Source organism: Tachypleus tridentatus, chromosome 8 (assembly GCF_004210375.1).
Source record: "Tachypleus tridentatus isolate NWPU-2018 chromosome 8, ASM421037v1, whole genome shotgun sequence".
Classification (NCBI taxonomy): domain Eukaryota; kingdom Metazoa; phylum Arthropoda; class Merostomata; order Xiphosura; family Limulidae; genus Tachypleus; species Tachypleus tridentatus.
The window spans coordinates 26,890,851-26,918,483 of record NC_134832.1 but is presented as its reverse complement, the minus strand read 5'-3'; the positions used below and the strand labels follow the sequence as shown (position 1 = coordinate 26,918,483).

The 27,633-nt window shown below is 34.5% G+C and overlaps 1 protein-coding gene across 3 annotated transcripts; it reads left to right on the top strand.

The window, feature by feature from the left end:
• Positions 1 to 4,371: 4,371 nt before the first annotated feature.
• LOC143222025 (uncharacterized protein YfbL-like) lies at positions 4,372 to 27,075 on the top strand. 3 transcript variants are annotated; one of them, XM_076447840.1, is made up of 8 exons: positions 4,372 to 4,484; positions 10,171 to 10,745; positions 11,030 to 11,162; positions 14,812 to 14,930; positions 16,013 to 16,168; positions 16,619 to 16,916; positions 21,424 to 21,570; positions 25,286 to 27,075. In XM_076447840.1, the coding sequence occupies exons 2-8, from the start codon at positions 10,182 to 10,184 to the stop codon at positions 25,390 to 25,392; spliced, it is 1,524 nt and encodes a 507-aa protein (XP_076303955.1). In that variant the 5' UTR covers positions 4,372 to 4,484; positions 10,171 to 10,181; the 3' UTR covers positions 25,393 to 27,075. The 3 variants fall into 3 exon arrangements, with proteins under 3 accessions (XP_076303955.1, XP_076303954.1, XP_076303953.1); XM_076447839.1 differs by having other exon boundaries at positions 4,386 to 4,586; positions 10,174 to 10,745; XM_076447838.1 differs by having other exon boundaries at positions 4,386 to 4,586.
• The last annotated feature ends 558 nt before the right edge of the window (positions 27,076 to 27,633 follow it).

The window sequence follows — 27,633 nt, the reverse complement described above, 5'->3', positions numbered from 1 at the left end:
TGGAGCCTTTCAATTTCTAATTGTGGAACTCATAAGTATTTATCATAGTATCCAGCTACCAGTGCTATCTTCTATCTCATGGTTTGACTTCACTATGATGGACACAGATACGGTCTTAACTCTTACAAGGAATTCTATAAATGAACCAGGTCTTGCCATGCAGTGAGATAGTCCATCTCCATTTTTCTGTTTACAGACCAAGGTGATGCACTCAGCATGGCTCAAGCTCGACATAGTGGCGGTGCCTGAGTAGGTCAGTTATATATTAGTTACAGCCACTATAGATGCTGCTGCAGGCTTTCTTCTTTCTAGTGACTAGCTTGAAGATATTACTTCATATTGGGTCATGATGTAAAATGCCTTTTTCATGTCAAGAAGATGTCCCTCACACTTGTGTGATGCTTCATGACTTTCTTGAGAAGCCTCTTGACAAATTAATCCATGAGAATTTTCTCTCAATCTGCTAGTACCACAGTAAAGTATATTTTACCATGTAGTTGTATGGATGACCACTGTCTAACCTACCAGAGAAACAGTTCCGACTGATAGAGATTATTCTCCAGTGGCACTTCCTGTCCTTCTCAACTAATCGTAGGTAATTTTGCCTAACACTGGGGCCATAGTAATCTAGCTGGCAACAACCTTGGAATCCTGTAGAAGCCGACATAGGTGGTATTAAACTCGCCATGTTCAGTTTCACTTAAGCAATCTCATTTATTCTTACTTCTCTTGTGCTGAGACCATTCATCAGTGGCAAGGTCTGATCTACCAGTTTAATTGCACAAGACATTATGGTTATAATGGTTATCTATGGTTATAAGTTGTATAAAGTCAGAGACCTTTAAAGCATTAGCAAAATCGTCTTCTATATTCCACACTTCTCTCAAACAAAATATCTCTCTCTAACAAAAAACTTCTTTCTCTTGGTCAAAAGTAACAGAACAGAAACAACAACAGAAACTCCACAATAAATTCTATGGTCACAACTCCAAAGTTTCTCCTATCTACCTACTCTATGGTATTCTCAATTAAAACTGATTTCTACATGAGTAATGAAATTTAAATCTGGATGTAGCTAAAGGACTGAACTTTAAGCTTAGAAAATAAACAGACTGAACAAGTAATGTAAAGTTAAATACAATCTTTATTTATAGGCAATCAAAAACTCAGCGTGTGTATTTGCATAGACTTCTATTGCTTCCTACAGGCTTAACAATTCAACCAATAACTTTCTTATGAGAAAATGCCTTTCCACTGACCTTTTCACTTTAAAAACCAAACAGAAAGGATGTCAATCCAATGCTGTATATTACCAAGAAATATTATATATACTTATAATGACTAGCACTACCTACATGACTGCTTGTTCTCATATACCATAGTAAAGGCTGTAACCTCAAAACTTTGATAGTTGATGTGACTGCTAATTATTGCAAGGAATCTTATATACCAATAAAATAAAAAAGACATTGCAACTTTTTATTTTCCAGAATTGACGTGGAACTTTATAATTAACATTGACAAACGTTTACTTAACAGCTGATCTGAGACTTCATTTGTGTATTCATGCGTGTATTTAGGCTGATTGTTCACACGCTGCAACACTTTTGGACCTAAAAGATATACCACGGTATTGCTGTGTACTTAATCACTTTATGTTTACATTATGTTTTTCACTTTTAACGCGTTCAAAACTTAACTATACAATCAATAATTAATTAAAAACAAAATATATGAAAAAATCCTAGGTGTTGTCTATTATTACATCAAATAAACAAAAAAAAAACACTTGAAACACTTAAGTACAAAACCAGGATTTTGTTTACTTTCCACTTACTTAAAATCTTCATTACAGAAATTTAAAGCACTTTCTTTTAGGTATTTTTAAGTCTAATTTTACAATGACGATCTAGAGAACTTGCTCCAGTCATTTGCTATTTTTGCTTCAGATTACGTCTAACGCAAAAGACAACTTACTATTCTCTCTTCCTCTATCTTGTAACGTTTGAGATTCATGTTCTTAGAAATCTAAAACACCAACTTTCGCATCAAAGATATTAAGTATCGTCTTACAATGGCCCCAACCTCATGCCCTGGAAAATTTACTTATAAAATCTTATTCAAGAAAATGGTTCAAATCAGTTGTGGTAAAAACACACAAAAACACAATTGAAATCGTAGTTTCTTTCATCGTTTTGAACTGCACAAATACAGTATATGCCAATAAATAAACATTTCCGATAATACGCATGGACCATTTTTATGGTATCGTATGCAAATATCTCGCTTTATAACTACAGGCACATGTATAACTCAGGTAAAAAATAAAGAATATAACCAGTCATGCCACACTAAAACGTTTTGGGAATAAACTATGTTTTAGCGAGTTTGCATAGTTAGATGATTGGAGAGTAAATATATAGAATGACAGTTTAGTATTAGTAACATCGAAAGCAAATTTTTTGCGTAGTCTGACATCCCAAACCAACAGAATACTATTCATGTCATGTGGATAATAACCCAAGTCAAATAGCCACCTCTGTTACAAGAGAATTACGTGCAAACGTGCTCCAACACCTTCAGAAGTTACATTCACACCATGGACTACAATAGCATGGTAACTACATAGAACTTAACTTGAAACAATGTCGACGGAAGTGAACATCACACATTTTTTTTTTGGATGGGGTCTCTACGACTGTAGAGGGAGAGTTCAGTATCATCAAGTATTTCCTTGGATTTTTCTGCTAAAAGACACGAGTATGATTAGCCTTCTTAGAAGTAAACATGAAGTACTAACTTTGTAAACCTTACAGTGAACTAGGTCTAGCACTGGAAAACCTATGATGCCAACGATTTTGTTTTTTGTTTGTTTTGTTTTTGAATTTCGCTCAAATCTACACGTAGGCTATCTGTAATAGCCGTCTATAATTTAGTATTGTAAGTCTAGAGGAAAGGCAGCTAGTCAACGCCACCCACCGCCAACTCTTGGGCTACTCTTTTTCCAACAAATAGTAGGTCAACCGTCACATTATAACGCCCCCACGGGTGAAAAGGCGAACATAGTTTGGTGGGACGGGGATTCAAACCCTCGACCCGCAGATTGCGAGTCTAACGGCCAATGACAAAGAATGAAAAGAAAAGCAAAAAGCAGTGACTGTTTCTTCTTTAGAACGTGACTTTGTTCTATTGACTTTTATAAATATGTTGTTGTCTGCAATAAAGACCAATGCCTTAGATACTTTTCTCAGTTAGAATCAAATGTATGAATCGCATTGACTTTACTTTTCCGATGCATGTTATACAATAACTCAAATGTGAGCAGAGGAATTATTTGTAGCAATACTTCCCAACGATCAACTGCCGAAATACAAAATGAAACGTGTACATATTTTAGTAGTAACCTTTACACTTTTATATCTGCCCCACGACTATAAAAAACAACAACCAAGAAAACAAACCAAATACATTCCTCATTAATATATTAGAATGATGAAGGTTTTGTGAAAATATTAAAAATGTAAGGAAAATTTTATGACTTATCGAAGTGACGGGGAAATTTTTCGCAGAACATCAAATTTACTGGCAGAAGTCTAATGTTTCATGCAAAAATCCTGATGAACTTAATTTTTAATCCTCAGTGATGAAGACTTGGGCTACAGTGCAAATGTTCTTATGCAGAAGTTCTAATGAACTCAGTTTTAATCCTCAGTGGATGAGCACTTGGGCCACAGTGCATACAAAAGTCCTGATGAATTTACTTTTGATCATCGGTGGATGAATGCTAAACTTCGGCAATAGTGTAAGTGTTGAAGATGCGAAGGAGAGTTGAATATTGGAAGAAGGACCAGACGTTCTGAGATGAGTTTGAAAAAGTAAAAAAAAAATCGTTTTCTTTTCCGGACCAAAGAGGTTCTTATACAAATAAAAAGCGAGAGAAAAAGATCACTAGTTATGGAAATTTTCTGTTCAGTAGTAGATGTGCCATAAAATTTCTACACATCGAATCCTTTTATTCTTTAGCAAAAATAAAAATTAATGGTTAACCATGACGTAAGATTGCATAAAGAATTCTCCCCTGTTGACTTGTAGACAAACGTATTAGGATATTACATTTTGATATTTTAGCCTAAACTTTACTGTATTGTCAAAGGCGTGGTTTACATCAACTGTGATTTAATATAACAGTTTGAAATATGAAAATCATAACATTTTACAAAGCAATAAAAATGTATATATTTAAGAGTGTTGATATAACAGAAGGTTCAGTTGATTTCCTGTAGAACAAGGAAACACCAAAAGAGGTAGGACACTGAAAGAATATGTGACGTGTTGCGCGCGCTGTACGATGTGGCGGGTAGGCCAAGGAACGTTTATTTTGTACATCAGAGTTTATACACATATACAAGGTCTTGCATCGGTTGGGCTGTTGCTCATATTTAGTTAGCATACGGTTTGCACATGTTAGCGGTCCTACTGAAAAGGTTAGCATTTTATCCATAGTATTCTCCACTCGAAAATTAAATTATAAGTGAAAATGATATTAGCATACCTGTACGTACAGATAACATGGATACTTATTTTAGGTAAGTTATTAAATTTTGTTACTTTTCAGTATTTAGTGTACTCATATGAGAAATGAAAGATATATTTGCAACTGAATTTATGAAATTGCATTTATAAATTTCACAAGATTGTTGGTAATTCATCTGTTTTAATATTCTTAATGTGCAACACAAAGATAGTTCTCTCCGGTTAATCTTTGTCGTGAATTTTAAGGGTACAAAAAACTAGTGAAAATAACCTTATGCCACCATTGTTTTTGATTAACTGGACTTTTAACGTTTCGCTTTGTAGTATCTTCAGGAGAGCTCCACTAGAACACAGTAACACCCTCTAGTTGAAGAATGCAATAAAATAATTTTAAAAGCTCTTTATATACACGCATCCTTGGCAATACTAAGAAAAAGCACAACTTCATAAACAACAATATTCAAATTATACGTTTGACTCTTTATAGAGTGATGCTGCCAGGCTTTTAATGGACGACAGCTTTCGAAAGAGTTTCTCTGCTTAGCATGAATTTTGGCTCTTTGCTGTTTGCTTACTTGGAATTAAGAACAAAGCTACACACCTGGGCTATCTGTGCTTTACCCACCACGGGTATCTAAACCTGGTTTTTAGTGGTGTGAATCCGTAGACATACAATTTCATTTCCAGTTTCAAGTTACAGATAATTAATTAAAAAAAACAATAAAGAATAAAAATAAATATGTAATATATAATTTTATGTAAAATGGCGCTTGTTTAATCAGAAAATCAAAATTCAATAACTTTTTCTTGGGAGACGAAAAAAACTATCGTCATATTTTAAGCAAAACGGTGGGTGAAATACTTATATGGTATGCTCCCATACCATGTATATTATCGACTTTGTTGTCATCAAGTCACCTGAAAGTAATCATTCATCACTTCATTAATTTTTTTTAATGAACAGTTCTAAGTGTTAGATATACATATAGATAAACTAACCAATAATCCCTCAACAGATACCTTTTATATTTACGGATATACAGATAAAAATGAACACATAGAACGTACATAGACAAGATTGTGGGTTTGAATCGTCATGGTGAACAGAGCAAAGATAGCCTATTGTGATGTTTTGCGCTAAAACCAATCTCAAGAAGTCCAAGAGAAGGATTAAAAACAATCAGCGACACGTGAAAGAATAAGAAATAGTGCTCGTTTATGAATTTTTTTATTACATTGATATAAAAATATGCAATTTTTTATAATTATATAATTTTCCATAAAATTGTCATCAATTTGATATCATGAGGCGTAATTTTGCGTTAAAGAAATCTTCGATCATTACGTTAGTTAGTTAGTTATCACCATTAGATTCCATCTAGGAACATAGGGCCGCAATCGCGTGCGGATTCTTCAACAAGTATTTAAGTGAGTAAGTTGTTAGCCCACTGCACCGAGCCGTCCCTAATTTAGCAGTGTAAGACTAGAGGGAAGGCAGCTAGTCATCACCACCCACCGCCAACTCTTAGGCTACTCTTTTACCAACGAATAGTGGGATTGACCGTAACATTATAACGCTTCCACGGCTGGGAGGGCGAGCATGTTTGGCGCGACGCGGGCGCGAACCCGCGAATTACGAGTCGCACACCTTACGCGCTTGGCCATGCCAGGCCTGATCATTACGTGCATTACTAAATACTAGTTTTGTGTGTGACGCCATCTGTACTTTAATATTTCCTCTGTAAATAATTACATTAAAACAGTTTGAACAAAAAACAAAATACTAATATTCCCCAACATTTATATCTACATACACACTGTATATGCTTATATAAATATACATAGCGTTTCATGCAAAACATTATAATATGTTTAGCCGTGGCAGCAGTTGTAAGTTTCTGTTTAGTTAATACCCCTTTCCCAGTGGCATAGTAGTATTGCGAGTCGAATGCTACTGACAGGTTGGAAGATACTGATTGACAAACATCTGAAATAACAGCATAAATTGGAACAACAGACGAAACTTGCGAAGCCGAACAGTATAAGGTTTCTTTTGATTCCGTAAACAACTGTTCCAGGTAAAAGAGAAAAACAATACACGTGATTTGCTTGAAGTTTGAACCACGAAAATACACCGCAGTGTTTCAACAATGCTCTATTTTTCATTTAAATCGTGGGAAGGAATTAATTAAAACCACTCCATTATAAATAAAGAACATAACTTTTCTTAACTTGAAATGTAAGCTTTATTTATATTTTCGGTATACACAATTCTTTTTCGCTTTCTCCGTGTCGCTAAAACTTCAACGCGCTCATACAATAAATTTCCATAAGGTTATTTAGAAAATCTTCAACTTACTAGTTGCAGTTTTAAAAGGTAAATGGCACAATTTAAAGGTAAATAACGCACGTTTCGTAGGTAAATGGCACCATTTTAAAAGGTAAATGGCACAATTTAAAGGTAAATAACGCACGTTTCGTAGGTAAATGGCACCATTTTAAAAGGTAAATGGCCATACTGTCATAATGGAAATGCAGCGGACGTTTTTTTGTAGCTGTACACGGATTATTTAGGCCTCATTCTTCTTCACTGAATAATATCGTATTTTTATCCTTATTAGGTTATCGTTATTCACGTTCCTTGTTCAATTCTTCTTTTTTATATTGATATAATATTTATATTATACCGAATATATATATATTGCAACCCCTGTAATGCACTGGAATAAACTTTTTGTGGTTGTTTAAAAAGAGTGGTGTGATATGTTTACCTTTAATTCCATTTTAATTGTACCTTTTCCACTTAAACGTTTGTTCCCCGCTAGTACAGCGGTAAGTCTATGGATTTACAACGCCTAAAATCAGGCGTTCGATTCCCCTCGGTGGGCTCAGCAGATAGCCCGATGTGGCTTTGCTATAAGAAAACACACGCACTCAAACGTTTACGTATTTTGTATTTCGGGAAAATAATAAATCTTCCGATTGCTAGGTGTGGAAAAAAATGAAATATTTCTGCATTTCAGATAGCGAAAAGAAGCTCTAGAAACGCCTGTAACACTATTAATGTTTCCTTATGTACATTTTGCACCATTGTTTGTATCGTTGGATGGGCGTTCCTTTCTTCTCTGTGTATTCATTGTTTTTTATGATTCAATTGAACCGAAACAATAGCCGATGTTTTAATACCGGATATAAGAGACGCGATCACTGGAAACTACGTGTAATAACAAAAATTTGAGGAAGTATTATGAGCTATGGTTATTTGAACTGAAGCACACACATAAGTATTTATACTTCTTATAGTCTCACGCTAGTACAGCGGTAAGTTTACGGATTACAACGCTAAAATCAGGGTTCGATTCCCCTCGGTGGACTCAGCAGATAGCCCTAGGTGGCTTTGCTAAATGAAAACACACACACACACACACACACTTCTTATATGCTTTGACTAGTGACTTTAATAGGTTTTAAACACAACGTTAGCACATGATTATAAACCTCAGAAAAATATATCTTTTTTGTGTTGTTGTTTTTTATAAGTTCTCATACATGACTAGTGTTGTCGATATTTTCCCCATAACTGATTATATTTCGTTACACGAAGAAACTGTAGTAATAAATATCCTCCAAATAACTTTTAAAACGTGTTAAATAAATAAAGAAAATACTAAACTTTAAAAAAAATTGTTTGTGATTATTTTATAACAAACGTAAGGTCACCGAATTTAAATTTCTGTATACACGCGTGTTTGTTTACATTATAACTAACCTCGACCGGTTTCAGTAAATAGGAATAAGCAGGAAACATCCATATTTTCAGCAGCGTCTTTAACAACAAAATATTTATTACTAGTTAGTTTTTGTGATAAAAAGAAGTTTTAGTGACTCACTGCTGGTCAATCCTTATCAGACAAACTACTCCGCTATAGTTCGAAACCGGCTCCACTGTGACGCTTGTCACTGGACGTGTGGTAGAGCAGTTTTTTGTTGTTGTTGTTTTTTTGTAACAGTGTATGAATGTGTTATATGAAATCACACAACATAACAAATGGGTCCGCTAGGGTTAGATGGTTAGGGTGCTTGACTTGTAATCTGAGGGTGGCGGGTTCGAATCCCCGTCACACTAAATATGCTCGTTCTTTCAGGCGTGGGGCCGTCATAATGTGATGGCCACTCCTACTTTTCGTTGGTAAAAGAATAGCCCGAGAGTTGATGGTGAGCAGGGATGACTAGGTGCCTTCTCTCTAGTCTTACACTGCTAAATTAGGGACGGCTAACGCAGATAGCTCGTGTAGCTTTGCGAGAAATTAAAAAAACAACAAAACAAATTGTATGTTTCTGACAGATCTAAACATCTGTCAGGCGATTGAGGCCAATTAAGCCATCCAAGAAGAATCGCAAACTTCATGTAAACAATAATAAAAGTTTTGTCTTTGAAAATACAACCTAATTTTGGATAAATGTTTATTGTTATTTATATGGGGATGTTTTTTATTATTATTCTTTAGGTTGATTCTTAAATATTTCCGAGAACTGGTTAAACATTAGTTTAACAGAAGTTTCACAATGTTATAGTGTTATAAAAATATTATATTATTTAAAGTCCTAAGGTAAAAAAAAAAATACGGTCCGGCACGGCCAGGTGGTTAAAGCACTCGACTCGTAATCTGAGGGTTGCAGGTTTGAATCGCCGTCATACCAAACTTACTCGCCCTTTTAGCCATGGGGGGGGGGGGCTTTATAAGTTACGATCAATTCCACTATTCGTTGGTAAAAGAGTAGTCCAAGAGTTGACGGTGGGTGGTAATGACTAGCTGCCTTCCCTCTAGTCTTACACTGCTAAATTAGGGACGGCTAGCACTGAAAGCCATTGGTGTAGTTTTGCGCGAAATTCTAAATAAAACAAACAATCATTCTAATACTGAAACTTGACAGGTATTTTGGTTTTAAAATCCAACAAGCTCTAAGGGGCTTAAGAGACAACAAAGTATATTCGGAGAGCGTGAAATTTTGATTGATTCTTTTCATTAATGAATAGGTTATTAAACTAGTGGCTTAGATTTTATTTAACTGGGTTAAGATTACTAGTGGAGCTTAAAAGTTATTGAATCGTTGTTGATTAGGGTTAGAGTGTGAAGTGAGCGTGAACTTGCTTCCTTTTCTTCCTTCACGCTTCTTTTAAATTCCATTGAATCTTATTCAGATTAACAATAGGGGATTGAAAAATGGGGAGCATTTATAAATTTCTTAATTTGTTCAATCACTTGAGATAATTCAGAACTAACAAATACCTATTTCCAATGGTATCATTGATGTTAAGTCGTAAGTCATAACACATTTGTCAGATTACACGAAAACTTCTGTACATTAGCTCCTTTATTATTTTAATTCTGTTAACTGTCAATTTTTCAAGCATTCCTTAATTAACTTTCAAACTGTTCACATAGAATTATGGACAAATATGTGTGCTGTGCTTACAAGCTCACATTTTCCCAATAATAATTTGTGTTCTATCAGTTAACAGAAGTAGGATACAAGTAATGTGAAAATTAATATTTATATGTACAAACATATCAGTTACAATAATTAAGAAAAAAACACGTTTAAACGTAATAATGAACCTGTTTGTATACTCAGTAGGGCTTATCATGTCTTCTATCGACTGTGGAGCCACCTGGTGGTTGAAGAAACATCTAACTCGTTATAAACGTTCACCTCAAGCTGACCAAACTTTAAACGACCCGTTTCTCAGCCGAAAGAGGTTAAGTGAGGATAATAATGAACTAAAAGCATTGCCTCAAACCCTTTCTCAGAGGATATTTTTACAGAACAATTCTACACAACTGCTACAGTTACATGATGTAAATCCTTTCATATCGCCAGAGACTCAGTCCACGAGTTTCGTCAGGACAGTTGAAAATCAAACACACAACAGACAGCGCGGCGTTTCTTTATCCAGAAGCTCAAACAACATAGACTTAAGTAGTAGCGCTATCACAAGAAGCTTTGGAGAATCTGGCTCAGTTTTGGTGCCCACCCAGTATTACCTTCATATGAAACTGACAGGATTTTTAAATCAGCCTCGAAATTCTTTTGTCGAACCATCCCTTAAAGAAATTTCCAGGAACGCTATATATCACAGGTTCCGTGACTATGGGTTAAAAATTTCGTTACAGAACTTCACAGCTACGGAGGTAGTAGATATAATACCGGTAAGAACATTAAATACATGCGGCGTTAATAATTGTGATTAACTTACACAAACTGTAGTTTAGATTTCAAAATAACGTTTTTATTTTTTATTCATAATACTTGTAAAAAATTGAAGAAATTTAAAAATTAAGACACTGATTATTATTTTTTAATAATGCTTTTAGCAGATCAATGGTAGGTGGTGTCAGACCTTCATAAAGTGTGTTTTATTATATGTATTCCATCATCTTAATATTTTTTTTATCCTGACTTTTGATTTATTGAAATACTCTTTACCTTCTAGCCAGAATTGCTAATTGGTGGAGTCTTAAAAGGAGTCAACATAATTGGAGAGCTTACAGGCCAGAACCGTGGAAGTCCAGAAGATGGAATCATAGTTATTGGAGCGCATTATGATACAGTCTTTTTTACAAATGGTAAAAAGTCTAGACTTCATTATAGTATATTCGCAATGCTGATAGAACTTTCGTTATTTTGTGAACTTTCGTTTCTATAATAGTATGATTGTATATTGCATTACAAAACCTCTGGTTGAAAACATTCAAAATGTAATGCATTTTATATTTGGATAGACCACGAAAAACAATATACAGCCTATTATATCATGTTTTTCTTAAGACTTTTAAGTGTCCATGCATTTGATTGGTCAACCACTTGTAAACTAGTAGAATAAGTAGACGGGATCACGAGAAATATAAAGACCAACTATACCATTCCTTACAGTTCAAGACATCAGTGTGTAATGATATTCACTTATCAGTGATGGCAACAACAAAAGTTTTTAGGACATATTTAATATAAAAATACATCAAAAGGGTAGAATGAAGATAAAAAAAAAAAGGTTTTACATACTGCTGTACTGAGATTGATTATAGAAGAAATGTTAAGATGGCGTGAAAAGAGCCAGAATACTAAAAACTCTGTCCAGCATTTAACTTAAGCCCAGGATCTTTTACATACAAGCGAGTAGTTAAAGCCCAAATGACAAGCATGCAATAACAACTATCATGGGCATTCGCAGAATTTTTTTTCTGCGAGGGGAGGAAAAGTAGTATGAAATTGTGAATTGAATAAAAAAACGTCATATACATATACCGATTGAACAAAGGACGAATTATATTTCTCATTTTCCAATTGGGGTTAAGTGCACTATTTTTCCTCCTCCGGACGCCTGTGACAAGTATTCATAAAGTTTTTCTTCAGTATTATGGCATACAACTTGGTACTTTAAGACAATATTGCTAAACTTGGTACAAACGTTTTAAAATATTAAAATTGTTTGTCCAGTTTTTGATAAAATTGGTGCATTACGAGTATTGCCGTAAGGATGTTAACACTGTTCGAACAATGCTTTGTCAAATGAACTAGTAATGCTTTGCAAACGATACCAAAACAATCCGCTCCTAAGGGCATTATACATGCCCACAATTCATATAGAAGTGATATTTTATAACGTAGGAAAAAGAACTTTAGCTTGTAGCATTAACACAACACATGAGGTTCTCCTGTTCTCCTAATATTGGTTCACAAGTATAAACATTGATTAACCAGAAAAACAAAGGCACAATAAAATATATAATTTTGAGATGCAAACATTGTGTCAGAACAAGTATATCTTTTTTCTTATCATTGCATTATCACCTGTTTATAAAACCTTTAAATAATGAAATATTTGTAAAATGCAACCCGAACACCTACTTATGCGACATATATGTAAAAATATCATGTCAAAGACCTTTAAGGTGTGGGTATAGTAATCCATTTTTTTTACTGTTTATTGGAGTGAGGACAGTCGGTTATCAACACCCCGCCGAACAAGGACTTTTTTTGGTTCTTTGAATCAAATAATGTAGTTTATTGTCACTATTGTAACGTGCCCAGAGATTAAAATACGAAAGTTGTTCAGCGGCATCACGATTCGAACTTCAGACTCATTTTACCGCTCCCTCACTGGACCATTCTCGGGTCGAAATTATTAAAAAAATTATATTTCTTTCAGTTCATCTCTTAAGTAATGTCCGATTTTAGGTTCAGAAAAAGAGAAAGGATTTCAAATGCTTTTAATGTTATTTAATCAATAATATATGTCCCGTTATTATTAATTACTTCCTGCCAACGATTCACAAGCTTCTGAATGCCACTCTTATAAAATTCTTGGGGTTTGAAGGAAAAGAATATAGAGAGGGTAGGTTTGACATCTTCATGTTTTCCAAACTCTTTTCCATCAAGATAATTCTGCAAACTTCGGAATAGATGATAATCAGTGGGGGCAAGGTCTGGAGAATAAGGAGGATGTGGAAGTTTTTCCCACTGTAGCTCTTCAATCTTTGTAGATGTAATCCTTACTGTATGGCTTCGTGCATTATCCTGGTGTAACACAACACCTTTATGACTGATCAAAGCAGGCCTCCTTTCTTTCAGTGCAACTAACTGTTGACAATAGAAGTCTGATATAATCATTTCATTGAATGGCAGCAACTCAAAATGGATCATACCAACAATATTCCACCAAATGCTTAACAAGATTTTCCTAAGATGGAGGTCCATTTTGGGCTGTGCTTTAGCCAGTTTACCTGCACTGAGCCATTTTTTGCGGCGCTTAACATTTTTATGATATATCCATTTTTCATCTCTAGTCACTAACCTGTCCAAAAAATGTGAGTTCCGTTCACGAGAATGCAGAGAAGTGCAAATGTCCACTCTTGCTCTGATGTTGGTTTCTGACAAATCATGGGGGAGCCATTTTCCAAGTTTTGACACCTTTCCAAGCTGTTGCAGATGATGGTGAACTGTTGAATGGGTTGAATTAAGTTTCTGTTCTGGTTCTTCAACTGTTACAACGCAATCTTCATCAAGTGCAGCCAACAGCAAGTCAACATTAAACTCAACAAAATGACTTAAGCTGTAGTCACCTGATATGAACTTTTGAAACCACCTTCGACATTTTCTTTCGTTGAGAGACTCCGCACCATAAACACCTTGAAGGTTTCGCGTAGTTTCTGCTGCACTGTTGCCTTTTTTAAACACATAAAGCATTATCTGTCTAATGTGCTCCTCAGGCACATCCATCTTCATAAGGGTTATTTGATTAATGATCTGAAAAATTGGAGTTGGGTTAGTTTCTTTTATTTGTGTGATCATTTTTATACACGTCCTACTACATATTTTAATCATTAAAGCTTTTTACAAAGACAGAAATGACGTTGCACTTTCTGTATTAAATTTTCGGTCATTATTTTTGGGATGACCTGATATTTTGCTTTTAATCGAAAGAATGATTGCAGTATATTTATAGAATCTATGTACAGAAAATAAAAGTATTATAATAATTGTCAACAAGTATCTTGGGGCTATTTTTGAATAGCATGAAAAAATATCGTATTTGTAAACTTTCTATAATAGATAAAAATTAAGAACTAACAAAATGTAATATTTCAAAAAATAATTATGACTTTGTACACTTTAAGAGTTAGAGTTATATGATTTGAAAGCACTGATTCCGCAATTTTAATTTTTGTACTTACTTTCATACAGTTATTACTTCAAGAATAAATACCACATATTTGCAAATAACAAAATGCCTATAATAGTTTTAAAACATTATTCGGAAATTTTCTTTAGGCGATCGTTCAATTGTTTTTCAAATAATTACCTAATCATCTTCAATTTTAATGATTTCTTTGTGTTTAAGTGCAAAGCTTCTTAATTAACTATTTGCACTGTGCTTATCGAGGATACCAAACCCCCATTTTAGCAGTACAAGCTCTGAAACTTACCGCTGAGCTACAGGTTCCGATTTTGATGAAGAGAAGAGATTCTGCCTAATGCAATCTGAATGGTTGTTTTGACTTCTATAATTAAATAACCATTTCTTTTTGTTATAATTTTTTTTTTCCCATACGTGATGGTGAGGTGGTGTATGTTCGTTTTTGTCGAAATCTTTGCAGATACTGACTTTCATATATTGCTATTACTATTAAACTTTTGATTAGAATAACATTCTTTTATTTTCTCATATTCCACATTAGTTCCTGCCAGGGCTACTTAATGAATTATTTTTTGCAGGTGTTGACGATAATGGATCAGGGGTGGCCGCCATGTTGGAAGCTTCTCGCATACTTTCATTAGCACAATGTCGACTAATGAATACTGTACTATTTGTAGCATTTGACTTGGAGGAATTAGTACGTATCTTACACTATTATTATTTTATTATATTTTACTCAAAATATATCTCCCAATAATGAAATATAAGCATAAACAGATCACTAATATAGAATGAAATGAAATAAGAGTTCTAACCACGCAAACGTGAATACTGAATAAATGTATGCCTTTATATTTTGTCATAAGCATTCTACACATCTATAAATCACACAACAAAATATCTCGATGTACATTTAAACAAGGAAAGAAAGATGAATTGTATCTTATTTTATAATCTCAATGTCTTTGGTTTGTTTGTTTGTTTGTTTTTGCTACCGGTGTTTAAAATTGGTTTTGTACATGAATATTATTCTTTGATTTTAAAGCACAGAATTGCACAATGCTTAATACAAGTATCGAAACTGTTTTTAACGTTACGAGCTTTCAGTCTTATCGTTTAGCTACTAGAGGGCGTGAATGTTATGATCCAGAATTTTCTACATTAAGATGACGTATACCTTTTAAATTAAAAAAAAAATCACATTTTATTTTGAATTAATTTTCAGTTTTCCTTAATTCAGACTAATTCTTCACATCCAATTAAGGTCTGGGCCTATTTTCAGTCACATTTATAGAAATTATCAGAAACGTAAAACATGTCTTTTGTATTTCTTTATTTTTTTATAATATGCAAATTAACCACAGTGGCAATGTTACAGATCATGTACAGAATATGTCTTTGTGCCTATTCTACTATATTTTGAAACTAAAAGTACAGTATGAAGATGTTTTTTTTTCTTATAAAAAGGGCCTACACCTAGATAATACTAAGTAAAGGGTATATACAATTTTAAAGAAAGAAACGATTCGATATGCTTGCATTATATCGCCAAAAATAAAATTATAAAAATATGTGAAAAATAAAAAAATATGCCATTTCTACCATCAGAACACAATTCAAAGAAAATAAAGATTTTTTTTTATGAAAGGAATATATTTTACATGCTCACGAAATTCCACTAAATTAAAAACTAAATTTTCAGTGAATTACATTTATGTTTATAATTATATTTAGTGTGATGGTTTTAGACTTTTTAGTCATGTGTTATGTTTACTATAGGGAGGACTTGGGAGCCATCGCTTTGTCCATGAGTACTTGTTCCCTCGGGAACTTCAGCATGGACGAGGTTATTTTCAAGGTGCTTTCATACTGGACTCAGTTCTCAACTACAATGGCTCAATAGGTTCCCAAGACTTACCAGAAGATTTTCAAACGGTAGGTTTCAGTTTTTGCCGAGATCCCTCTAAGAAATCAAGCAATGAGAAAATACGTTAAAATAGGTGAAAATAGAGAAAGACACTGCAGTCACAGTTCGTTTGTTTTTTCATCTCGAACTATAATTGTTAGAATAGCGTTCATATGTATATATATATATATATATATATATATACATTTCACAGTACAATATATTAGTGAAATGTATTTTGACTTTCAACTGTGGCTTGTGGTACGACACATTTGACCATTAGCTTTAAGAATTATGATCGAAGGGTGATACTACAAGTGTAGAGTAAAAAATATTATGTTACAGTTGAACAATGTTACTTTCTAATTAAGTTGCTTTCACTATGTTATAACGAAGTATAGTTACGTATTAAATCAAACTGTCATCCTTCTGGCAACCGAACAAAAAAGTTAAACTCTTAATAATATATATTTGTTTAGGTTCTTCCAAGACTGACTAGATACCTTCAACTCGGTGGAAGTGTAGGAAACTTTCTAGCAATGTTTTCTCGGGATGGAGTGGACTCAACCATCGCCCAACACTTTCGGAAGGCATGGGAACGCCTAAGCAAAGACGAGTATAGACTAGTCAACACTGCCGTTGCACTCCCTGCGCGTTTCCCACCCGCTTCTCTATTGACCAGTCACCTCAGTTTCCTCCGTAGTGACCATGTGATGTTTTGGTACCATAATAACACCAACTTTCCCACGCTTAGTGCAGTTCTGTTAACCGACACAGGTAATTAAAAGTTCTAATTCCAAGGACCGGTATCTTGCTGCAAGCATAAAAAGTAATTCACGTAGTTTTGCCGTTTTTTAGGTGAAGCTTCTGACTACAATCTCGGCACCTGTTACGGAGTTTTAGTGTAAACAACAGTACTTTTAACACAATAGGATTCTTTACTTTAAAGATCACGATGCATGTGTATTAATTTGTAATTACATATAATACAGGATCGGGATGGTTTTATAGATACAATTCCAGTTTCTGTGGGAAAAGTGAAATGTATATTAGATGATGGGACATTTATCTAAAGACTAGATATATACACTACCTTTCAGTATCAATTTTGGAACAAAAGTTTTATCTGTTCATGCAGCGGTAGTGACTACCCCTATGATCACTACTTTTGAAACGTATCAGAATATAAGCAGTATACTTTAATTAAAATCAACTAGTAGCAGCCAAGATTTGAATATTTTAAACTTTATTACTAGACAAAGTAGTTGGCTTCGCTCGGATTATTAGATTCCTATTTTACTGGCCAACTGTGTCTGAGTATTTGGAACCTACGGTATTTTTCGGTGTATAAGACGCATCCCTATTTTCAAGGCTATCTTCAGGGAAAATTTTTTCATAATTATCATTTATTTATTTGCTCAACATCAGCATAATATTTTATTATTCTTTAGAATACTTCAAAAGTAGTGTCCACAATAAAATAAAATATGGTTGTTTCATACATTTATATCAAAACATCATTCATTCATTATGAAAACTTCCAAAATCTTTTTTTGCATCACTGATTTCACTGAAAACAAGTTCTGAACGTTCACTCTCACTTGTTTTCAAACAATATCATCTCTGGTGCCATTAAGGCAATTGGTCACATCACATTTTTTAAATAGCTTTATTACAGTTTCCACACTTTGGGAAAGAAGAAAAGGTTTGGTACTTTTAAACATTAGAGAAACAAAAAATTGCTTACTTACCATAAACCCCTTCAAAGTCTTTAAAAGCATTATTAAAAAGAAAATAAAACAAGGTTGTTCCATACATTCAACGCAAAAACATTATTCATTCGTTATAAAAAACCTTCAAAATCTTGTGCATCACTGCATTTACTGTCACTGAAATTATATTCTGAAGGTTCACTCTTACCTGAGTCACCACTTTCCCCAAACAGGATATCATCTTTACTACCATCAAGGGAATTGCTTATGCCATATTTTTAAATGCCTTTATTACAATTTTATTCTTAACTCTGTCCCATGAAGTTTTCACCCACTCACGCACAATTGAAATGCTTGGTCTCTTCATTCTTCCTGTAGGAGTCACTTCGTTGTAGACCATCTGCATCCATTTGTTCCACTCCTCACGTATGAAGCAGTTGAAGGACTTACTGATAGATACATCCAGTGGTTGTAATTGGCTTGTTAGCCCACCAGCTATAACAACCAGTTGGGTCTTCATTTGGGTTTTTTTTTTATTAACTGCATCAGTCTTATGTGCTCTAAAAGAATCCCATACAAGCAAGACCGGGGCTTTCAGTAATCCACCCAGGCATTTAGCCCACGCTTTCTCTAGCCACAACTTCATCCAATCTTCACCCATCCATCCCTTGGGATGGACATAAACAAGAACAATACTTGGCAACTTTTCTTTTGGCAAGGTCGTTATTTTAAATATCAGCACTGATGGAAGTTTTGAGCCATCTTGGTGAACATGAACACCACTTGGCAACTTTTCTTTTGGCAAGGTCTTTCTTTTAAATATCAACATTGGTGGAAGTTTTGAGCCATCAGCACAGCATGATAATACTACTGTGTAATGGGTTTTCTCATGTCCACTTCTTTTTATGGTTATACTCTTAGTTCCCTTCTTGTCAGCAGTTTTATTACTTGGAACATTAAAAGTTAGCAATATTAACAATTTGAGACAGCTCAAAATTTGTTCTTGTGTTGATTATATGTGTATGGAATTCTAAAATTGTATTCTCAAATTCTTCTAGCATCCTCTGTGCTATTTTGGTTCTTATTCACATTACTAGGTTTTTATATTTCATGAATCTGTAACACCAAGATGCATGGCCAGTAAAATCATCATAATTTTTTCCTGAGCTATCTGTTTCCCTTTGAAAATTATCATTTTTGTTGAAAGTACAATGCCTTCACTTTTCTGTTCTGTTACCCAAGAGTACAATTCTTCTTTAAGTTCAAGCCATTTCACTTTCTTACCTCTGAAGTTGCATTTACTTCCCCAAGCTGACTGTAACTGATCTTCTTGCTTACGCCAAGTACGAATCATTTTCTCAGTTGGCGGTGGCCCCAAAACTCTTTCAGCTGCCCTATGACCATGTTCCTTTGCATGCTTTATGGCATCTAACTTAAATTGTATATTGTAGAAACGTCTTTTTTGCTTTGACATGGTGTTTCACTTGATATTTTTTTATATTCCCTAAACAATGACTTTTTTGTCACGTAAGTCTCATCTTTTTCGCAATACAAAGGATGAACCTATCAGGCCAATGAGCGGCTGTGATGCGCCTCACACCCTAATTTTCGCCAATCAGCGCGGCCACCATTTGGTTGCTATGGTTCGCCCTTTGTATTCTAAATTCCTCGTATTCCGCCATTAGTCAAAAGACGGCATCACCCAAAGAGGATGTATGAAAGGAGACGGCGTAAGCTTGTTTATGTTCGTTCTGACCTGAAGCCACAAATATACACTAGTGACTAGAGCATGCGCCCTCTATCTCGCTTTGTGTTGATAGGTTATACCAGCGATCCTCGCCCGGCAGCTATCTTGGTCTTACACTCTCCTCATATTTTGAACTCACAATTACTATCAATTTCCAAACTTATATGTTTTTATTGTGTTATTTATGGCCATGACTCTAGTATTGTTAGTACAATGTCTAATTTAAGTTAAAGAAAGGTCTCTCTAAGAGAACACTGTTCGACAGTATCCATTTACTTTAGCCTATGAGAGAAAGAAAAGCCCAGGAAAGTGAAAGATTGATCGCGTTAGTTTCTAATCCTTGCTGTACAAGGAAACTTGTACACATCACATTTTATCACGGCGTTTTCCAAAATTTTCATCCTTGCAGAGCCTTATGATAGACAATGTTGGTTGTTTATCGTCTGGTAGGTAATCTCCACACAACCCCAGATAAAAGTATGGGCTTACCTGGCTGAAGTCCAAAGCCTCACACTAATTAGGAGACCTCAATCTATGACTATGAAGGTATTGCACGTAAAGTTTCTGTATCGAGGGGGTCTCTAAGTTAAAAAGCATAGAGCCAATATAACCCCTAATGTGGCCTTGCCTCAACACATTGTTTGTTCAGTAAATGAGAATTAGAAAGAAATATGATATTATTCTATAGACCTTCATGAAGCAGAACTATGGTGCTTAAGGGTTATAAGGCAGAAAGATTTTGAGTCAGTTCTAAAAAATAATACCCAGGTGCACATGCTCAGGATCTCCTTAGTTTGAGTGAAAAGTTTCAGGTCTCTAGGTTAATTCCTGTTGGAACTATGGCGGTCACATACACAGGCAGGTTATTTTATTTAATAATAGATAACTTTATGAACCAGTAACCAAAACTATTGGACAATTAAAACAAAATTTACAACCAATAGTTAACAAGTTATGCTCAAAATATTTGTTTAGGAAATTATTTTTAGTCTTCTGTAAATAATTGCAATCGTTATTGATAAAATTAATAGAACTTTATTTAGTGTTTAGTAGTTTTAGTTCGTTTGTTAAAACACCAAACAGATTCCAAACGCATGAAGAATCAATACTGTAAAGAGTATCTCAGACAGTTCAAAACTTGCAGTGATGCGTTGCATCTTTCAATAGTATCTAAACAATGTTCACTCTTATTTTTGCATATTTCTTTTGGCCTTTGATACGTAAACTTATTTATGTATTATTATGTATTTAGATTTATATTCTGTCAAAAGAAATAATTGGAAGTAATATTTTTTACAAGTAAAAGTTTCCATTCCCAGTGTAAGAAAAGTTGAAGTTAATCTCTCAGTTTAAATTATTTAATGGACTTTACAAAGGTTAATTGTGTTGTACCATTGGTTTTGCTCAGAGCCAAAGATATGAGCTACTTATACCACCCACTGAGAAAAATAAGTTAAGCATTTCAGTCACACTAACGGCCATTTAACAAAACCATACAGCAAATTTACATATTTATTCTATAAGTTACATTTGGAAATGTGAATTATAGAGAGATTGCTTCTTAAGAGTTTAGTGTACAATATCCTTCCTGCACAATAAAAATTGACATGAACATTATTCATACCTGCTATCTCGTCATTTCAAAATTGAATTTTGAGCTTTGTCAAACGCAGCACGGAAAGAGGCCGCAGCAAACGAGAGACAGACGAACGCTCAGACAGATTCGAAATATGATTTTTTTCGTTTAATGAAAACGTTTGAAATATGTATGTGTAAATGTTTATTAGTGTTTTACTTATCTATTAATTTTTTTTTGTTCTACAAGGGCCTTTCCGAGGACGAATGAGGGAATGTTATCATGCTCCCTGTGATGATGCACGTTTTCTCACGAAAGAAAATATTGAATTCCTTAGAAAGACAACAGATGCTCTTGTACTCACCCTCCTGGACTTAGGAGAAGGCACTTGTGAAGGTCAGGCTAACTTCGTATTCACTTAAATTTGTTCACGAAAATCATATTTTACTAAATCTAATTATGATATAAACACGAAAGCTTTGTTTCTTTGTTTTGTTTTTTGAATTTCACGCAAAGGTACACGAGGACTATCTGCGCTAGCTGTCCCTAATTTAGCAGTATAAGACTAGAGGGAAGGCAGCTAGTCATCACCACCCACCGAAAACTCTTGGGCTACACTTTTACCAACGAATAGTGGGATTGACCATCAGATTATAATGCCCCACGGCTGAAAGGGCGAGCATGTTTGGTGCAACAGGGAAAACACGAAAGTCGGGGAAATACTGAAAAACTATTAGGCCTAAGGATTTTTGCAAAACTAATTTAACTGAACTTGTTTTTTGTGCTCTTTTTACATTATTTTTAATTTGCCCATTGTGACTCAAAATCAAAGCTGTGTAAAATGTAGCACCTCAGATCTATATTTTGTCTCTCACAAGTTATTGCCTAATAAGCTTTTCGTTCAATATCGTAACTCATAAATTAGGCTGGATAAGTTATAAGGAGTGTAGAAAAAACAAATAAACAAGAATCTGCAGCTAAATTATTTTCATAACAGTTACTAGATTGAAGTTGAATTCTCTTCAAGATTAAAAATAAAATGATAGATGATACGAAACATGTAATTGAATAAAATATCTGATACCATCCATGGATATTTCCTCACCTAACAACCATTCAACGATTTATTGGGTTACTTAGTATAGAGAGTAAAAATAAGATAGGAGTAGTAATGTATGAGTGGGCAATAAAATTTCTGTAGTTTATATGAAATACGTTTAGGCTTGCAATATTATCTTATTTCCTTTAAAGTAGCCTGCAGGAGAAATGCCTTTACTGTGTCTGCTTTTGACTGAGTCTTTACACAAAAGAAGACTGGACAAAGGATGACAAAACATACAATATTTATGACAAAAACAAAGTCAAGTTTGAATAGTCCTGTATGTTCAACAGAAGAAAGCTTTGTTAACATTCTTTCACTAATACAATTGTAGCTCCGTTATGCTAGTCCACATTACGCTGAACATACACTATCACGTTGCAACTTCAGTATCGCAAAAGTGTAAAGCAAACAGATGATATCAGCAAATTTCAAATCCTGGCGTACCCTGGTGATTAGGGTACTCACATAATCTGTAGGTCACGGATTCGAATCCCTATCACTGAACACTTTCGCCCTTTCAGCCGTGGAGGCGTTAAAAAGTTATAGTCGATCCCACTATTCGTCAGGAAAATAATAGCCTAAGAGCTGGTGGCGAGTTGTATTGACTAAGTCTTCCCTCTAAACTATTACTGCTAAATTATGGGCGGCTAGCGCAGATAACCTCGAGGAACTTTTCAAAACAAATCAGGCTTAACCAGTAAGTCTCAACACGTTCCACCAGCTTGAAAAATCTCTCCCACGATGTGATGAAAGTCACCATATTTCAGAATGTTAAATAACAACAACAAACAAACAAAAACGAACAAAAAAAACAACACGAAAATCTTCTATGCTGTAATTGCAAACAAAAATGCACTGCATATTACAAAGGATGTCCCAAATACAAGGACACGAAATAAAAAATTTACAACACACGTCACAATACCAAACCTTCGGAAAAAACAACAACATGTAAATTAAATACTCATACCAAACACAAAAGTTAGCTGTAAACCTTCACTACTACCTACACCGTCCCCCAGTGGCACAACGGTGAGTCTGCGATACCCCTGTAGGACAGAGCAGAGATAGCGCTTTGTGTAGTTTTGTGCTTAATTCCAAGTAATCAATCAATCAACTACCTATACCAGTATTACAACGAGCAAGCCCGACAGGGCCAGGTGGTTAGTGTGCTTCACTCGCAATCTGAACATCATGTTCAAATCCCTGTCCCATCAAGCATGCTCACCCTTTCAATCGTGAGAGCATTATAATATTGTGGTCGATCTTACTATTTATTGGTAAAAGATATTTTAAAGTTGGCAGTGAGCGATAATAATTAGGTGTCTTCCCTCTAATCTTTCACTGCTAAATTAGGGACAGTTAGAGCAGGTATCCCTCATGTAGCTCTTGGCGAAGTTAAAAAAAGAAATAAGCAAACTGAAAACTAAATTCCAGATTATACGAACTGAATGATATTTGAAACCAGACTAACCAAACGCCACATTCCCTGGTTCACAAGAAACTTGGAATATATCCAGAGTGACTTGCACTATCCATATGACAAGCCGAATACAAAAACACCCTTACACAAAGAAAAGAGTGTGTGTGTATTTTACTTATAGCAAAGCCACGTTGGGTTATCTGCTGAGACCACCGAGGGAAAATGAACCCCTACAAAAAAAAGAACTGAACAATATTTGAACAAAAACACAAACCAAATTAATGATTAGGCAACAACAATCCGGGACTGGCATGGCCAGGTGGTTAAGACTCTAGACTCGTAATCTGAGGCTCTCGGGTTCGAATCCCCGTCGCACCAAACATGCTCGCCCTTTCAGCCGTGGAGGCGTTATCATGTGCGGTCAATCCCACTATTCTTCGGTAAAAGAGTCGCCCAAGAGTTGGCGATGGGTGGTGATGACTAGCTGCCTTCCCTTACGCTGCTGAATTAAGGAAGGCTAAAGCAGATAGCCCTCGTGTAGGTTTGCGCGAAATTCCCAACAAACTAAAGCGTGCAGAACGTTTATACCCAATTTAATTTTATTACTCATTAATATCTCTACCATCCTACTCTGAAAGTGAAATTCTTTTGGGCAGGATTAAAGTACATTAAATCGTGACATTTTGGGCATAGTTAAATACACCAGTCGAAAGGGTTTGACCTCCTGAGTCCAAAACAGTAATTAGATCTCAAATCGGTAAAGAGATAGCGGAGAATTGCCAGCTAAAAGATTTTACTTGAATAAAAACTAATGCCTATTCTATGAATTATTATGCCGCGGCTAAAAATTTTACTTATACTTTGCTCACACTAACATAATTACAGTGATCTGCCAAAGTATGGATAATTATTTTAAATATTAAGTTTCTTAGTTTACGTAGTTTTTACATTGTTGTTTCAATACTTTTTTTTTGCATTAAAACTTTCTATATAGCTATAGACAGCTACATATCGTATATATCAAGACTTACATATCTTTGTAGAATTTAAATTTTTGTTTATCATACTCATTAAACTAAGAAGACAGAAGACGCTTGGTATATCTTCATGCTACACAATAGAATTGTATTTAGTAGCTTAAAACAATCTGTTCTACGTTCATAGGACTCTCCATTCCGACCATTACGTTTTGGTTTTCTTGCTTATGAGTGAATTATACTTATTTTCAGGAAAGAAATTAAGTGTGCTCACTGAGCTTATTAAGGATTTTCTTATTAGCATCAAGTCTCAGGCTTGCTTTTAGTTTTGACATCAGAGTAAATCAACCTAACACATCAAAAATTTCATTGATCTACTCAAATATAATAGAATATACATTTAATTTTATTTCACTGATAAAATGTAAAACATATTTTTTCGGTGCTTGTGTTAAATTCAAAACAGAGCTTTTGAACATGTGAATATGAAAATAATTGACAATTAATAACAGGTATAAATGGTAATAAATTTTTAAAAAGTCAAAGGATTTACTTTTTGGATGTTGTATATCACTCTAAATTACTTTTCATTTTATTTTGCCCTGGCAGGTCTTCTACCTCTCTCTCTTCGTAACCTTTCCGGACCGATACTGCAATTGCATACTGTACCGGTATTGATTTTCATTTTTGTACTTCGAACGTTCCACGTATCTTAGTGCACTTGATATTAGGCCTATCATAATCAAATGCAATTGTTGTTAAGCGTGTTTTATCCGGATCTTACTTCGTGAGATTAACTGAAATATTCAACAACATTATAGTAATTGACAGTCGATGCTTCATTTTGAGAAAGATATTTCATCAATGTACATCAACTCTTCTTAAAAAAGCACCAGAAACAAAGTGTATTATTTAGCTTCCTTTTGTGAGAGGTATTCTTTCGAAAATGAGTTTTAAAATCATTAAAAATTGTCACTTACCTTTGAATAAAAGGTGTATAAAATAAAAGCAAGTTACCGACAATTTTTATTCCGAATATTTCTAAATAGTGACCTTAAAGTACTGTATTCTCGAATATTCGATGAACCCCAAAACATTTCTATATTTAGAGTATACGCTATCGTTAGTAGTATTTAAAAAAATACTATTAAGTTGTATTTTTAAATCGCCTTGATATTTATTCAGAAATCACAAGTGTTATCTTATGTTTAACAAACAACTTATTACAGAATTTCTAATAAGTATTAATGTAAAATTCTAGGGTTAGATTATTATTTCTATCATGAAGTAATTACGTTTTGGTGTTTACAGAAAGTTAAACGGTTAATTAGAAATAGTTATCAAAATTTGTCAACAGAATTATTATTGTACAGCTACTAAATAAAACGGCCCGGCATGGCCTAGCGCGTAAGGCGTGCGACTCGTAATTCGCGGGTTCGCGCCCGCGTCGCGCTAAACATGCTCGCCCTCCCAGCCGTGGGTGCGTTATAATGTGGTGGTCAATCCCACTATTCGTTGGTAAAAGAGTAGCCCAAGAGTTGGCGGTGGGTGGTGATGACTAGCTGCCTTCCCTCTAGTCTTACACTGCTAAATTAGGGACAGCTAGCACAGATAGCCCTCGAGTAGCTTTGTGCGAAATTCCAAAACAAACAATACTAAATAAAAACCCAATTTTTAGAGAAATCTTGACCATCCTAACAGTCAGCATAAGTCAATTCGTTCCAAAAATTAAATTAATAAAACAACGTTCAGAAAATTACGTTTATTCCATATTGTAATGATTAATGATGCATAGGACAGATTGCGATGAAGAAGTAACTTAAAAATAAGTTATATTTATGAAATCTTTCTGAAAACATTTTAGCGTAGAAAATAAACTAAAGTCTAATCGTGTTCACGTTAGTTCTTTCTTGCTTTTATATATGTTGTTTCAATAATCCTGTAGGCGTCATTTTATTTCTTAAGTAGATATTATTTGCTACACAATGTCATAATATTTTGATCAAAGAAAATTTTCTGTCATTTAAAGAAATAAGTTTCAAAATTTTTGTGTTTTTACAACTTGTTAGGTCATTCATAAGTTCCCTTTAAGAGAATTTTATTTGCTCTTTGGTGTACACTATAGATTATAAAAAAACACAAATGCATATTTTGATTTCGCAACGTTAGACTTTTGTTTAACAAAGAGTTATCATGAAAACATTTTGTTTCCATACCACTACTTCGTAAGTAATTTCTTTAAAATATAAAACTCAGGCTGAAGAAGAGTACAGCAAGACTGTGGAAAATAGTGTTAATTTGAGAAATTATGGAAAATGCAATAATATATTATCTTGTAATTACATACTTCCTTTCGAAATAATTGACTATTATATCAATAAATATCAGGAGCGTAAAAAGCGAGTGGTGTGCATTATGATCCGAGATGTTCAGCACAGTATACATCAACACGATGCTTTAATGTTTGTTACTTCTCTTTAAATCAGACGGGGAAACTTTAATGTCATGTAGTATAAGGAATGTACAGCGAATAATTTTTGAGATTACATACAATTGCTACACAATAGAAAATTTAAAATATCACTAAAATCTAATGCATTATGCTTTCCTTGTTTTACCACCTATATTTTAGTTCACACTTTCTAAAAAGAGAACATTATAATAACGTGTTATGAAACAATGTTGTAAAAGTAATGCTGCATTGTTTTTTCCCGGATGGTTTATAAACCCTTTTTTACCAACATGTTAAAAAATAGGCCCGGCATAGCCAGGTGGTTAAGGCACTCGACTCATAATGTGAGAGTGGCGGGTTCGAATCCCCGTCATACAAAACATGCGCACCCTTTCAGGCATGGGGGTTTTATAATGTAACAGTGAATCCCACTATTCGTTGATAAAATAGTAGCCCAAGAGTGGGCGGTGGGTGGTGATGACTAACTGCCTTCCCTTAAGTCTTA